The sequence below is a fragment of the Helicoverpa zea genome, chromosome 12 (assembly GCF_022581195.2).
Source record: "Helicoverpa zea isolate HzStark_Cry1AcR chromosome 12, ilHelZeax1.1, whole genome shotgun sequence".
NCBI lineage: Eukaryota > Metazoa > Arthropoda > Insecta > Lepidoptera > Noctuidae > Helicoverpa > Helicoverpa zea.
The window spans coordinates 12,380,417-12,396,467 of record NC_061463.1 but is presented as its reverse complement, the minus strand read 5'-3'; the positions used below and the strand labels follow the sequence as shown (position 1 = coordinate 12,396,467).

General features: G+C 41.3%; 2 protein-coding genes and 1 non-coding gene across 7 annotated transcripts; 2 read left to right on the top strand and 1 right to left on the bottom strand.

The window, feature by feature from the left end:
* Positions 1-247: 247 nt before the first annotated feature.
* On the top strand, positions 248-3,638 carry LOC124635221 (uncharacterized Golgi apparatus membrane protein-like protein CG5021). 5 transcript variants are annotated; one of them, XM_047171055.1, is made up of 6 exons: positions 248-430; positions 722-801; positions 1,166-1,320; positions 1,601-1,686; positions 1,866-2,053; positions 2,455-2,592. In XM_047171055.1, exons 1-6 carry the CDS (start codon positions 401-403, stop codon positions 2,459-2,461), a joined length of 546 nt encoding a protein of 181 aa, XP_047027011.1. In that variant the 5' UTR covers positions 248-400; the 3' UTR covers positions 2,462-2,592. The 5 variants fall into 5 exon arrangements, with proteins under 5 accessions (XP_047027011.1, XP_047027009.1, XP_047027010.1 ...); XM_047171053.1 differs by having other exon boundaries at positions 257-430; positions 737-801; positions 1,866-1,979; positions 2,455-3,638; XM_047171054.1 differs by having other exon boundaries at positions 258-430; positions 737-801; positions 1,601-1,680; positions 1,866-1,979; positions 2,455-3,638.
* Positions 3,639-4,085: 447 nt separating this feature from the next.
* Trnai-uau lies at positions 4,086-4,179 on the bottom strand. The gene is made up of 2 exons: positions 4,142-4,179; positions 4,086-4,121 (listed from the first exon to the last, which is right to left on the bottom strand). It is a non-coding gene; the product is annotated as a tRNA-Ile (tRNA).
* An 84-nt stretch (positions 4,180-4,263) lies between these two features.
* LOC124635256 (TATA element modulatory factor) lies at positions 4,264-13,085 on the top strand. Its single transcript, XM_047171115.1, has 10 exons — positions 4,264-6,529; positions 6,773-6,990; positions 7,283-7,424; positions 8,395-8,614; positions 8,793-9,005; positions 9,717-9,909; positions 11,616-11,760; positions 12,006-12,086; positions 12,293-12,484; positions 12,837-13,085. The coding sequence occupies exons 1-10, from the start codon at positions 4,619-4,621 to the stop codon at positions 12,981-12,983; spliced, it is 3,462 nt and encodes a 1,153-aa protein (XP_047027071.1). The 5' UTR covers positions 4,264-4,618; the 3' UTR covers positions 12,984-13,085.
* The last annotated feature ends 2,966 nt before the right edge of the window (positions 13,086-16,051 follow it).

Sequence of the window (16,051 nt, the reverse complement as noted above, 5' to 3'; positions counted from 1 at the left end):
AGTTTTAAGTTATTTCTTAAATGCCTGGGAACCACCACTGCATAGTTATCGATAGCTTGGAAGATTGAGGATCTCTAATTTGGATATGACATCTCCGGTCTGTCAATCTTGTGACAGTGCCAAACACATGTCAATTCCACTTTCAATTCAAAGCATTCCAATACATTTCGTAATATTTAGAGCATGTGCATTTGACTATCCTTTTCTATCTAATTGAAATTGTATCTCGGTATCTTTATCTTACTTTTCAACACGTCACTGACGGATGAGATACAAGTGGCTTGTTGTCAAATAATTTGTGATCGATGACGAATTATTAAAACTCGTGTAATTTAGATTTTAATTAAAAGAAATACATTATAATTTTACAGTGTAAACTGTAGTAATTGAAATAACAAATATGAATAATCCAGGAATGAATTCGGCGACTGTAAGTTGTTTTAAATTCGTATCCAACTATACTTTGATAACATGATTGAAAGCAGCGATTGACTTTAATTTTCATAACATTCCAAGTTTTAATTGAGTTTTGACCATTATCATGAGCATCTAAACTAAGTCATTGCCCCATTGCCCGTTAATGATATTAATTTTCTCGATAGCTGTTTTGATTTGCGTATGATTTCGTAGAGAGGATTTTTTTGTTGTTGTCTGATGATTGCCTAGTGATTGGCTTTGCACGGCTTGAGCTGATGTAGTGTTGTAACCGCGCTACTTACAGCCAGGTGTGCCGCAGGTGCCGCTGCTGGATGACGACACCATCGCCTTCGGAGAAGAGGATAATGCTAACAAACAGTTTGTGTAAGTGATCTTACTGTACCAGCTGTTGTTAAGTGCTAAAAGTTGTTTTTCAGAAATGCAATCAAATTTCACCTAAATTAATTAAATTTGTAGAATCCTGAACAACCCCATCTCTCATAAGCAGCAAAGCAGTAAAACTAAACAAATACAGATTAAAGAACAGATGTTGAATACATTTTGTTCTCTCTGATCAACTTATCAAGGTCTGAGTGTTTTTCCACTTCTAATGACCATGCCTTTCCAGAATAGAACCAGAGCATCAAACAAATATTTAGACATAATTATAGTTTCTTCTTAAAGCTAACATTAAACATGTTTTGATTTCTCACTGTATAACCAATACATGAGCTTCAACAAATTCCAGCCACCCGTATATAGTGTTCTTCCACCTGGTGTTCCGCTGCTCAGCTATAGTGGTGTACATGCTGTGCGGATGGTTCTCCGACTCCTTCATCGCCAGCTTTGTTCTTGTCATCTTGCTGCTGTCTGCCGACTTCTGGACTGTCAAGAATATAAGTGGTATGTAAGGCTTAATAGGAAAAATTATTCAAGCATTATATGAAAAACAACGAATTACAATTTATTAAGTCCTCTTAAAGAGCAACCTTTCACTTTATGATGTTTTACTTCTGCATAATGGAATAATATGTAATTCAAACCAAAATGACACAGATAAGTAATAAATGGAGTACCTAATTTATTAAATCTAATACCAGTGTTATAATGTAGATTGCTCCTTTCTAGTACTGCATTTACGTAAAAGAGAAAATGATTTCAAATTGAATTTCCCTGTTTTCAGGTCGGCTCCTAGTTGGATTGCGATGGTGGAACTATGTGGACGATGATGGCATGTCTCACTGGGTGTTCGAGACAAAACAGGTAAATGTGAGTGTTTGGTTTTATTCCATTGCTATTACTAACCTCCTTAAAAAATATCATAAACATAATTATTAAGCTACTAACATTTTTTGTAGCTAAGAAACTTAAAATCATCTAAGTTACCTACTAACATTATTTATGTCAAAAAACTGGAATATTGATATTGTTTTTTTATACATTTTCAGAATCGAGTGAATCAAAATGAGAGTCGTCTGTTCTGGATGGGGCTGATCCTGTGCCCTCTTATCTGGTCAACATTCTTCATCTTCTGTCTGTTTGGACTTAAATTCAAATGGATGGTATGTAACAATGAGGATAACTCCTGCTCTCAAATTACCATTATTAAGTTATTTCTCTTGTCCATACTCAAAAGGTAAATATCAGACAATGTAAGACAATATAAACCTTTTAACATTTTGATCAACACAAGTGATTAATGCTATCAGTGAGCTTATCGCGTCACGGCCGGTTATTTGTCAATGAGAGCATTTCAATGTACCTATTGTATTGAGTAATGTTAATGTATTGTACCAATCACCAGTCAAATATTTATGATCAATCTTTTAAACATTATTGAAGTTATGTACTTAAAACTGCAACAAGTCAGAATTATTAATGTAACACCGAATGTAATGTTTCAATTGGATTTAGGCCGAAAACGCTTATCCGAGCGAAAGCGATTTACGGTCTTATATTCTTTAGTATGATATAAAATGAAAAATTCATCAGTTATGGAACTATTTGTTCATCATCTTAACGAATTTTATTTTCCAGCTTCTAGTCCTCATCGCACTAACCCTAACTGGGGCCAACCTGTACGGCTACATCAAGTGCAAGTTTGGCGCCAAAGAGAACCTCAAGTCTGCCACCACGGAGTTCGTGAAGAAACAGCTGTTCCAAAACGCCACGACCTTCATGTTCACGCAGCCCGCGCCGCCTACCACTGGCAACACTGGCGTCGTGTAAATGTAGTCTATGGGCTTGTACGAAAAAAAATACAGAAGAATGATTCATACAATGTTTATTTTCTAATGTTAACATCTGTTATTAAACTAGAAATTGTATAGGTACTATTTACATAAAGCCAAGTTGTAAAAGAATGCATGCAAACACCTGCATGTAATATTAAAGTAAACAAATGAAAAATATTGTATGAAACTGATTCTAAATATCAATTGCAGAGCTGCGTACAAGCCTTCTACAGTAGGATATTGTTTTAAAATGATTTCGTGATATAATTTTATATTACGCGTGTGTTCCTTAATGTATTTATTTGTTTGTAGTTGTCAGTATTTCTGTCCAAGTCAGGTTTATATAAAAATAATCAGATAGTTATATCGAATTTAAATGTGTAATATAAAACGAGTTTATTTTTTGGGTAGTCAGAATCTGTTCATTTTAGCATCAATATCTATCAAAACTTCTGTTATTGTCTAATAATTGAAACAATTAACACAAATAAAAAATGGAAATGTCAGAGATATATTAAAGTGAGTGTAAATGCTCCATTTGCATTTTACTCTTTGGTTTGCAATACATGAGTAAATAATATTTGAGCAGTTGTTACAAACTTTGTGTTGTTTACGTTCAACCAAGAAATGTGTAAACAAGAATCAAGTGATTTATATGAATTATCGCACAATATATTAATTCACATGCTTGCTTTAAAATGCATTTGTCAAAATATTTTTCTCGCCAGCTTTTATTGTTATAAAATTATAACTTTTCAAGTTCGTCGATAAGAAATCATTGGTGCAAAAACAGTTTCATAATAGTTATCTCTTCTTCTGTATGTGTTTGCACTTTAATTCAAAGCATTTTTTCTCAGAAGTATCGATTTGAACAATTTTATTAATGTTGTAATTGGAATATCTGATTGTACATTGTTGAAGGCCCAATAGTTTTATTATATTGTATATAATTATTTTAAGATAATCAATAAATTATATTAAATGATATTTTCCTATTTTATTTCATTGCTATTCAGACCTGATATTTGTGTTTGTGCCTAACATCACATAAGAATCTCGTTTTTCACATTACACAATTTTACTAAACTGCCTCGTTAGTTTGTTTTACTAAGTACTTGCTTGAATTACTTCCTGCACCCAGATGAAGAGTAGCCTGTCTTTTCTTTGGATCTAGCTAGATGATCTGTCTATTTTTCATAAATCAGTTCAGTATTTTTGCGTGAAAGCAGGATTGCTACTTCTACGTTAGTAATTAATGTACAAGAAATTATAATTTTAATAATTGGGATAAGGGCAGGAGGATAATGATGAGTACAAGAATATTTCTCTAAGGCAATAAATTAAAACATTACACAATATTATTCCATTGTATAATTTTAAGAAATATTAAATTTTACTGTTTTATTTTACTTGGATACTTGTACAAAAAGATATTGCTCCAGGTGAGGCTCGAACTCACAACCCCGGCATTACTCACACGCTTACTGTCTTATAAGTACCGTGCGCTAACCAATTGCGCCACTGGAGCTATGGTAACACGGTCGAAAAATCGGGTGTGTATCTACAGCGCCACCAAAGTCAAGCGATGTTCTTTTTTGTGATTATCAAACGTCAAATCAGTCGTTCACATACATTTTTATATAGGGTTGTTGTTCAAACATTTTTCGTGGCATTTGCTCGATCTAGAAATTATCGTTTAATTTGGTGGAAGTTAACATTTTTTAGCCTCAGCGTACATTTATCAATAAAATATATGTGAAATACTTTGACAATTGCTTGCAAAATTCCTTTGAAAAATACATAAACAAAATGGAAACGTCACATGGTTTGTTGTGATTAGTTGAAGTGTATTTCCATGGTTAATCTCATAACAATCACGTTCTTAAGGCTACTAAAGAAGTGATACATTACTCAGTGTTTTGATTGGACTGTGGTTTGTGCTGTGTTGTGTCTAATGCGCCGACAAAATGAATTGGTTCGACACGTCAGGCCTTACGACCCTCGCTAAGAACGCTCTGAAGGAGGCTCAGAAGACGATTGACAAGGCTTTGGATATTCAGGATGAGAGTGGAGACGAGCTAGAGGAGGAGTCTACACCGCAAACTAGCGCCAAGTCATCACCAGGTCACAGTAACACTTTACAAAAGGACAATTCGGATTTCTTTTCCTCCTGGGGTCTGACTGTCAGTGCGGAGAGTGAACAGAATTATCCTATCAAGGAGCAGCCCGTCGTCACCGAGAGTCCCTCCAAGTCGACGTCTCAGAGCATCTGGGGCTCGTTTGCTGGCTCGTTCTTTGAACAACCTAAAGAAGACGACCCTGCAATCGTGAGACCACCTAAAGCTAAGTCTATGAACGTTATTTCTGATACCAAGTATGGTAGCCATGATGACCTGTTCTCTAAGAGTCAGTTGATCATGTCAGATAGTGAGGCACTAGATCACAGAATCACAAAATCTTTAAAAGATGAACTACCTAAAGGGAATGAAAGGCGTGATTCAGCAAAGTCACACAGATTGTCACTTGTGTCTAGTAGGAATAGTTCTGACTCAGTGGAAGTGTTGTCTCAGAGCATGAAGACAACTCCTGACTCTGAAGCGTCCGTACATTCCATATCACAGAGCAGTAGTACCGGCCAGAAACATAACTCAGAGTCTGTAGAAATATTGCCTGATAGTCTGGTTAGCCCTAGCTCCATTGAGTGCCTTGGTTTTGATAGCTATTCTAGTGAAAGAAACAGCAGCTCATCCTCCCTCTGCCTTTCTCCTGGAGACTTGAGTGACAAGAAGTCTACTCCCATTGGTGATAAGACTGAGAAAGCTGAAACTGCTGACAGTGTCAGCTTAGTTGCTGATGACGATGAGGATACTATGTCGTACAACTCCATATCAGAATGTACTGCACCCACTGTGTTAGATACTGATGACAAATCTGTGAGCCCCTTTCCTAAGCTAGTTAAGCCAGATGCAAGTAGGAAAGTTATTGAAAAAGAATTTATACATTTGGAACAAGCTATTCTGCCACAGAGGATGCAAATTAGTGAGAATTCTTCAAATGATGGCTCTTGGTCAGACAGAACGCTAAATGCTGACAATGACAGTATTAACTTAGATGTAACTGCAGAAGAACAGAAAAAGGACCAAGAAGACATTCTTATTGATAAACTGAGTGATTCATCATCATTCTACAATGTTAATGTTTCTAATGACATGCTGAGGTCAGAAAGTTCAGCATTTGTCAATGTTGAGAAGCAACAGTGCAATGAATCCAGCAGTAGTTCCTCTCAGAAAGATGGCAGTGTGAAAGAAAGGACCTCTCCGATAAGTTCTGACAGCAAAAGTGATTTAGTGAAGATAGGGTCTGACCGTACTTCAGGGCACACGTCTGGGGATGAACTTGAAACTGCTACATCTTCAGATATAGAAATCATTCCAAGCCCTAATGGGGATGGTCATGGCTTCAGAAACAGTCCTGCTAAATATGCTTTTAAACAGTCAAAGTTTGATGGCACTACTTCTCCAAACTTAGTAGACTTGGTGTTAGGAAAGTCTTTAGCTACAAAGATAAGGGGTCATAACCGGGAGTTATCAGAAGCTTCAGTTCAGAGTAACACAAGTGATGAGAGCCAGGGATCAGAGAACGAGAGACTGATGCGGAGACTGTGTGAGATGGCAGAACTGTTGGAGGCAAGAGAGAACAGACTGTTAGAGATGAGCAGAAATAATGCAGATCTGGCAGAGAATAATGCTGACCTGAAGAGTCAGGTGGAGTCATTGATATCCAAGCATGAGGGTGGTGATATTAATACCATCACAGAAGATTACACTCAGAGAATGTCAGCACTGGAAAAGAAGTTTCAACAGGCGATCAGAGAAAAGGTTTGAATTTATGTCTTTGCTGTACTATCTACTTGTTATCTAATTAATTAATCAAAATTCACCAATAACCAAGGGAATGCCATTGACATCATTGAATTGATTGACAACAAAGATTACTCAGATAAGCTTTATTGCAAGATTCACAAGGTAGTAAAAATATTTCATTTGAAAACAAATATTTTAATCCCCATTTGGATTTCTACAACACATAGATTAATGTTATTATGTATTGATGATTTACAGGATCAGCTACGTAAGCAACTAGACACATTCAAGTCAGAGTCGACCGCTCGCAAGAACTCCTCGGAGCTAGAGAACAGCCTGAAAGAGAAGGACGAGGTGATAGCCCAGCTGCAGGAGGAGGGGGAGAAGTTGGCGCGTCAGCAGCTGCAGCACTCCAACATCATCAAGAAGCTGAGGGCCAAGGAGAAAGACAATGAACAGGTCATTAAGGGCTTGAGGTGAGGATAAATGAGACATGGCATACATACATGTTTTTTGTACCTACAACTTGTAGATTTGTGCAATAAAATGAATTGATTTATATTGCAAGTATGTGATGAAATGATTAGTTGTGCATTCAGTCCTTTGCATATAGATAGATAATGGTTCCATGCATTATTTTAAATTGTATTACAAAAACCAAAGAGAATACATTGGTACTCAATTTTTGATAGATGGTTTGAGAGCAATCCATATTTATAATTACTGTTATGAGAAACTGATATTAAAATATATGTTGTTTGGTTCCAGAGATAAAATAGCAGAGCAGACCACAGAACTAGACAGGCTGAAGAGATCAATGGCAGCTAAGGAGGAGTTGGAAGTCAGCCAGATTGAGGCTGTGTACCGCCTCACCACGGCTAACAAGAAACTTGAGACTGAACTTATGGAGGTACCACTTATTTATTTATTTAATACTTTATGTACACAGCTATATGCAGAACGCAGACAAGAAGAATAATAGAACAAAGAAAGGCACAGCTTATTTCATAAGAAATCTTTTTAGCAGGCCCATTACCATTGCATATTTGTAAAAACACATCAGAATATGATGTTCTTTTTGTCCATATCATTCTAATGAACTTTACGATGCACTTGTTCATCTGATAATATTATTTGATCTATAAATAAAATGCGTTTTTAATGATAATGTTGTCATTTAGTTGCTAATTATTATTTGTTATAAATATTTTAAATAGCTCATATTTGGCAAACAAATTATGAAATTATTCTTATTAAGCATTTAATTGTATTTGTATGTAGGATAATGTTTAATTAAAATTGTTGCAGTAGGCTGGGAGGCTGTAAAATGTCCATGTGTTCACTTTATGTTGTGCTTATCGCGCGCGAGAGTTCTTATCAGTTGTGCAATGCGACACCGACCAACAACAAACAAATGAAATTATTTTCTTTTAACATGAGTTCTGAATATTGAGAATTAAAATTAATAGCAGGGGAAATATTCATAATTCTAATGAAGCAGCATGTCGTTATGTAACTCATATTCGACGTCAAATGTTTGGCTTGCACTCTACGCATGTCTCAAAGAGCATTTATGTAGAAAGTTACAATTTTACTCAATAACATCAAAAATCCTCATTTCATCCCCTGACAAATGAATCTGACAAATATATATCACTAGCCGTTTTACCGCGGGTTCACCCGCGTCCCGTGGGAGCTACTGCCCGCACTGGGATAAAATATAGCCTACGTTACTCGCAGATAATATAGCTTTCTAATGGTGAAAGAATATTTAAAATCGGTCCAGTAGTTTTTGAGTTTATCCCTTACAACCAAACAAACAAACAAACAAAGTTTTCCTCTTTATAATATTAATATAGATAAACATGTACACGTTATAGACAAAGAGTCTACTCGATGACACAACCCACAAGTTGGAAGGCAGCCGGTTGTCGCTCGACAGTGCTCGGCGCGAGCTGACTGAGCTGCAGCGCACCAGTGCCGAGCTGGCGCGACGCTCGGCGGGACACGAGCAGGCCCAAGACGAGCAGCGCAGGGCTCAGCATGAGCTGCAGCAAGCCCGCGCTGAGCTGCAGCAGCTTAGAGCTGATATGGTGAACGGTAAGTGGCTACATTAACAAACTAAGGAGGGGTTGCATTTTGTAACTGTAACGACAAATCAAACCCTGATCAGTCTTAAAATTGCCGTTTAAGTTTCTTAAGTAAATCCAACAGTTTTTTATCTCAGAAAATAAATATTAAACAAGTTTAAAAAAATGCTTTATTTTCATTTGTTCAGAGGAAAACAAATGGGTGGCGCGAGAGCAAGTGCTGCGGCAGGAGCTGCGCGAGATGCGCGAGGCATGGTCCGCCGTGGAGAGCAGCAGCGACGCCGGCGCCGGAGACATCCCCGCCGCCGCCGTGCTGCAGCAGCTCGCGCAGCTCCAGCGAGCCGCCCTCCAGCGCGACCAGCACCACGCGCACGTGCTGCGCCAGCGCGCCCAGCAGCACGGTGAGTACCGGCGACATGTCCGCCGCCGCAGCTCCAGCGCGACCAGCACCACGCGCACGTGCTGCGCCAGCGCGACCAGCACCACGCGCACGTGCTGCGCCAGCGCGCCCAGCAGCACGGTGAGTACCGGCGACATGTCCGCCGCCGCAGCTCCAGCGCGACCAGCACCACGCGCACGTGCTGCGCCAGCGCGCCCAGCAGCACGGTGAGTACCGGCGACATGTCCGCCGCCGCAGCTCCAGCGCGACCAGCACCACGCGCACGTGCTGCGCCAGCGCGCCCAGCAGCACGGTGAGTACCGGCGACATGTCCGCCGCCGCAGCTCCAGCGCGACCAGCACCACGCGCACGTGCTGCGCCAGCGCGCCCAGCAGCACGGTGAGTACCGGCGACATGTCCGCCGCCGCAGCTCCAGCGCGACCAGCACCACGCGCACGTGCTGCGCCAGCGCGCCCAGCAGCACGGTGAGTACCGGCGACATGTCCGCCGCCGTGCTGGCGCAGCTTGCACAGCTCCAGTCCTTCGACTATTAATGGGAAAATCGAAATAGCATGCAATCTTCTTATGTGTGAGTAGCGGGGAGTAGCCGGGGAATGTTTCGACCGGTAGCCACAAAATCAATCCTTATGTACTCCTTTATATAGTTTGGTATATTCCTGATAGCCATCAATTCACATACTGCCATATTTGAAGTGTTCCCTCCCCTCCACAGCGGAGTCGGAGCGTGCTCTAGCCGCATCAGTGGAGCGCGAGCAGGTCTCCCGCGAGGAGTGCGGCGCGCTGCAGCAGCGCCTGGCGCACGCCGACGCGGCGCTGCGGGCCGCGCGGGAGCAGCTGCAGCACGCGGCGCGGCGCGAGGACGAGCTCGTCGCCAGGCTGCAGCGGGCCGAGGATGAACTTACTCTGTGAGTGCCATGCATACAGGACCCCCATACGAGCAGGTTTCCCACGAGCAATTCATTCCATCAAAATGATGTGCTATGGATTTTTATCCATATAGTTATGTCTTAAAGAAGAGTGTAAAGATACTTTTTAACCATATTTGACAGCTGTTCAATAAAATTTATGAATTTGACTCATTCATCATCATCATCAGCCTATCGCAGTCCACTGCTGGACATAGGCCTCTCCAAGTGCACGCCACTGAGATCTATTTTCGGCTTCTCGCATCCAGCTCCTGCCAGCCGTCTTGCGCAAGTCATCACTCCACCGTGCCTGAGGACGTCCTACACTACGTTTGCCGAGGCGTGGTCTCCACTCTAGAACTCGTTTACCCCAACGGTTATCGGTTCTTCGGCTAATATGGCCAGCCCACTGCCACTTCAGCTTGCTGATTCGGTAGGCTATGTCGATGACCTTGGTTCTCTGACGGATTACCTCATTTCTGATGCGATCCCTCAGAGAAACGCCGAGCATAGCTCTTTCCATAGCCCGCTGAGCGACTTTGAACTTGTGGACCAGCCGTACCGTCAGTGTCCACGTTTCGGCTCCGTAAGTCATGACAGGTAGGACGCACTGATTGAAGACTTTTGTCTTTATAGTTCGGCCATTCAGAGAATGCGTTCCTGACACGTCGCGATTGAACTGACGACGTAACTACATTCATTGATTATTGATATAATAATGTTGTTTTAATGCTCCTCAATTGTTAAAACGGTAAACAACCAGCAAAAATATTTTTATCGTAACTGCAACGCCATTGCAAAGTTACGTCGTCAGTTCAATCGCGACGTGTCAGGAACGCATTCTCTGAATGGCCGAACTATAGGCACTGTGGGATCGACGATGTTAGGACTCGACGTAGCTTCCCAAATGCAGCCCAACCCAACTGAATTCTCCTATTCACCTCGTCCTCAAAGTTGTTTCTACCTAACTGCAATGTCTGCCCGAGGTATACATATTTCCGAACAACTTCGAGAACGGCGCCGTGTATCGCAATCGGTTCCGGTAGAACATGTTCATTGAACATGACCTTGGTTTTGTCCAAGTTCATCCGTAGGCCGATGCGTAGAGAAGATTCAGCCAGGTCGTTCAGCATCTGTTGTAGGTCCTGCAGCGTTTCCGCCATGATGACGATATCGTCAGCAAATCTCAAGTGAGAGATGTGTTCTCCATTGATGTTGATGCCGCGTCCTTTCCAGTTCAGCGTCTTGAACATATCCTCCATTGCATTAGTGAACAGTTTCGGGGAAATAACATCCCCTTGTCTCACTCCTCGATGCAACGGTATGGGCCTTGTTTGCTGATTCTGTACTTGGACGGACATTGTAGCGGCTTCGTAAAGACATCTCATCACTTGGATGTATCGCCAATCTACTTGAATTTTATGAGGTTAAAAATCGTTCTAAAAATAATAATGAAAATATTTTATTTGTTTAATATGTATTTATTCAAAAATTCTTATCAAGATTCTCGCAAATGGAGTACGCACGGTGTTCTAAATTCAAATCACTTTGCCGCTTTCGAGGATAAAACAGCTTAATTTTGCGCTCAGATATCGAAGTGCAAAACTAATCTCTCCAAGATGGTGGGATGAAAAACTATATATTTAATCCTGTTATGTAGTTGTACACTAGCTCAGTCCAATTTAATTTACTATTGCTATGAACAGTAAGAGCCAAGAACTGGAGACGTTACGGACTCACTACGAGTCCCGGCTGTCTGAGCTGCAGCAGCAGCTGACGGAGACGGAACAACTCCTGGTGGGGGAGAGGGACGCGCTCGACACTGAGAAGAAGAGAAATGCTATTCTACAGGTATTGTGCACTTGTTACTAATCATCATCTTGCTCCTTTATGTCGAGACTTTACTGTACCTTGAAGGATTTTCTTATTTTTGTCAAATAAAAAGCTATTTTATGTTTTCGTGAAGGTTTTAGTGTGTAAATATCGTAGGAATCGTTTTAGTAATTCGCCCTTTTTTTAATTTCAATCATGTCTTTGGTATTTATGATATCAATTCGGATATTCCATATTGATAAATATGTATCTGCATGTTATAGGAGCAGGTATCAAGTCGTGGCGACATGTCCCCACCGCACTCCGTCGCCTCCGACTCGCTCTCCGCGTCGCTGTGGCATTCCGTAAGTAATATTTGCTAATCATTTGATTAAAGATTTACTTAAATCAAGAATTTTACATTATGCAATAAGTCATAGAATGCAGCTTCCATGTAGGATTATTGTGTGTTGAGTATCGATTTCAATACATATTTTAATTAGTTGTGGATTTTCTTATAAATGTTGTCATATCATTCTGTAGTGTTAATAGCAGTGTGGTTGTGTTCCAGGAGGCGGGCGGCGAGGGTTGCGCGACGCCGCCGGGCGGGTCGGCGCTGGCGGTGCAGGACGCGCTGGCGCAGCTCACGCGCCGCGACGGCGAGCTGCGCGCACTGGCGGCGCAGCGAGACGCCCTGCTCAGCGAGCGGACACACCTCACCCGCCATCTGGCGCGGCTGCAGGCACAGCTCGACACCGCACAGGTACCTGCGCCACAAGGACATAATCCCATATCTTTTGAGTCGAAACAGGCACGGGCAAACCAGTTCTTTCGAGCAATATGAATGAACGTAACTGAGGTTCCGACTCCACTAAAGCAGGTTTTAGACAACCAATATAATTTTATCATTCAGAGGCGTTGAAAATCCTGTTGATTAAAAAAAAAAAACTTCTCCACATCGCTTTGCCTGACCCATGAGTCCGATCATTCTGTTAGTAGTCGGAATCCTGTTGATGGTTAAAAAACTTCTCCACATCGCTTTGGTGATATCTGGGCTTGACTCACAAGTGCTGTCATTCTGTGAGTAGTCGACTAACAAGTGTTTATTGTTACAGAGTGTGCAGGAGCAGTACGACGCGCTGCTGCAGATGTACGGCGAGAAGGAGGAGCAGCTGGCGGAGCTGCGCCTCGACCTGCACGACGTCACGCAGCTCTACAAGCAGCAGCTCGACGAGCTCATCGCGCTCAAGCAGAAGCGATAGCCGACGCCGTGTACACTCACGCCTCGCGACCACTGACGACACGACACTGACAAGTAGTAGGCGACGAATAAAAATACACTCTTTTTAACGGGCACTGTAAAATCTTGGTTTTAATGACTATGTTTAGTTCAAAAGATTTTTAATGATTGGAGTATGTTGCAAAAAGTCGTGGTGGCCTAGTGGGCAAAGAACCAACCTCTCGAGTGTGAGGGCGCGGGTTCGATTCCAGGTCAGGCAAGTACCAATGCAACTTTTCTAAGTTTATATCTACTTTCTAAGTATATCTTAGACACCATTGGCTGTGTTTCGGATGGCACGTTAAACTGTAGGTCCCGGCTGTCATTGAACATCCTTGGCAGTCGTTACGGGTATTCAGAAGCCAGTAAGTCTGACACCAGTCTAACCAAGGGGTATCGGGTTGCCTGGGTAACTGGGTTGAGGAGGTCAGATAGGCAGTCGCTTCTTGTAAAGCACTGGTACTCAGCTGAATCCGGTTAGACTGGAAGCCGACCCCAACATGATTGGGAAAAAAGGCTCGGAGGATGCTAACATCAAAAGGGTTAGTCAAGCATGCATAAGAGTCAAAGCCGTTAAAACCAAGATTTCGCATAAATGTGCGTTTTTTTTTTGCAAAAGAGTTGATAATTAGAGTTTAATGTTAAAATAATACAAATCTACTACCAATTTAAACTGTAGGTCGATACTGTTAAGTTATATTTTATTTGTTGCCTAAAAATACCGCGCCGTGCCGTCGATGGACGCGAGGCCTTATTCTGACATATTCTGTACACTAGCGACATCTAAGCTAAGTGATGAAAAAATATTGGGAATAACGTTTTGGTCTTGAAGGCAATATAGAAAAACAATTTAAGAAATTTCTCTTATCAAGCGAACGATGATAACACCAATCATTATCTTTTATTAAATTTTAGAGGAAACAATATATTTCATGCAAATATTCTGTGGAATTAATTGCACACACTACAACCATTCTATTGAGTTAAATTTCTATGAAAGGGTGCGTCCACATCTGGCGAATGCGCCGCGAATGCGCAGCACGCGAGCCGATCGCGAGCTGCGCGCGTGCATTTTTGTTCGTGCGCCGCTTCTGCTTGGCCCGCGCGCAGCTCGCGCGCGACCTAAGCGCCGCACGCGAGCGGCGCGCAGGCGGCGCGCGACGTCTGCCATCTTCGATAGTACTGAGCCAATATACGGAACTGTAAGGGCGAGAACTGATTGCGCGCAGATCGCGCGCCGCTCGCGCGCTCTATACGAGCCTTGCGTGAGTTGCGCTAAAGACAAGCACCGAACTATTGCAGTGACTGCACGCGCGCAGCTCGCGGACAGCTCGCGATCGGCTCGCGTGCTGCGCATTCGCGGCGCATTCGCCAGATGTGGACGCACCCTAATGCAAACCGAATATGTAATGGATAACTCAGCGAAGATGAAAACCTGTTTTGTGTTCCATAAAAGCATATCAGTATATTATTAAACAACAACAAAATTCATACTGCGATCGAGGCTTGTCGGTAAAAGTTTAGACAAAATTAATTAAATTATTTATAGATGTGGTGCTAAAATATACCGGGCGGTATCTGCAATTGTTTGCTTGTTTTACAAAATTAAGTATATTATGAAAATATTTTGCCAAAAGCATACTAAGCTATTCGTTGCTGTTTTCATCTCTCAGCTTCATAATTTAGAAGTATAGACATTACGAAAACTTGTATGAGGGGCAATTTCATCTGACTTTATAGTGATAATGAATTAATCTAGATGGCGCTATTAGGGGGTTTTATAGTAGTGTACCCGCACACTGCAGAATAAATAGTCACCCGACAGTTGGCCCGATGGTTGGTAAGGAAATCATGAATTCAAACATAGTTTTTAGACAGGCTGATACCGGCGAAATATCTGATCGTTTTCATACGTTTCTGTACTTATCAAGCAGCCAATCAAGGCTCGAGCAGACCGGATGCGTATGCGTAACCACGCGCGTAGTCACGCGCGTAGTTACGGCGTAACCATGAGTTGTAATGTATGGAAATGTATGAGACAGGCCACACCGCTTGCGTAACGTAGACACGCGCGTCGTTACGCAAGCGGTGTGGCCTGTCTCATACATTTCCATACATTACAACTCATGGTTACGCCGTAACTACGCGCGTGGTTACGCATACGCATCCGGTCTGCTCGAGCCTTCAAACTGTCGTCCGACTGAAAATTCTGCAGTGTGCGGGTACTCATTAAATTATGTATAGTGTAAGTATGTAAGTCGCGCTCGCGGTATTTCTCTAGATATTTTTGCTTCCGTCTTGAGATATTATATTTGCCAAACGTTGAACGTTCCTTTTTATATTTCGATCTTGTCATATTAATATAATTGTCACCTAAATGCTCTATAAATATAATATATTCTAAAAGTATATTGATATAATTATGTAACATGGTTTATAATTATATAATTATGATTGCACATAAATGTCATTAATTATTGTGTACAGTATAGTTTAAAATTCTTCGTGACATGGAATGTTTTAAAGACTTCGGAAAGATTTAGGAAGACAAACAATTTATTTCGTGTATTAGTATTAAACAAAATAACTTAGGACTTAATATTCGTAACATCGGTTGAACATCTTTATTTTAGGCGAATTTCAGACCAAAATGATCTACAATCAATACTCAAGTTATCTTAAAATTCTCAAGTGAAATTATTTGTCTTCCTAGAGTGGAAAGAATCCCAACTGCACTTGGGAAGTGTGAAGTTAATGTTTGTAGCACTAGTTGTGTGAGTGCTTCTTGTGATACCTGCGCGGGAGTGTACTAAAGTATTCTTTATTTATAGCTAGGGGATTATGGGCGTGTTTATTATAGATATATTGCAAGGGACGTGAAGTATAGCAGACAGTTGTTAAGGCTACAAAGCAAACTGCTTTATAATTGGAACAGTTAAAGTTTTAAAGATGTTACGCCTATCACAATACTACATTCTGCCTTGTCGTGTGTGATAAATAACGTAGCGTAACGTTTGTAGCAAGCTGTCAGCTGTATTTCACGTAGACTAG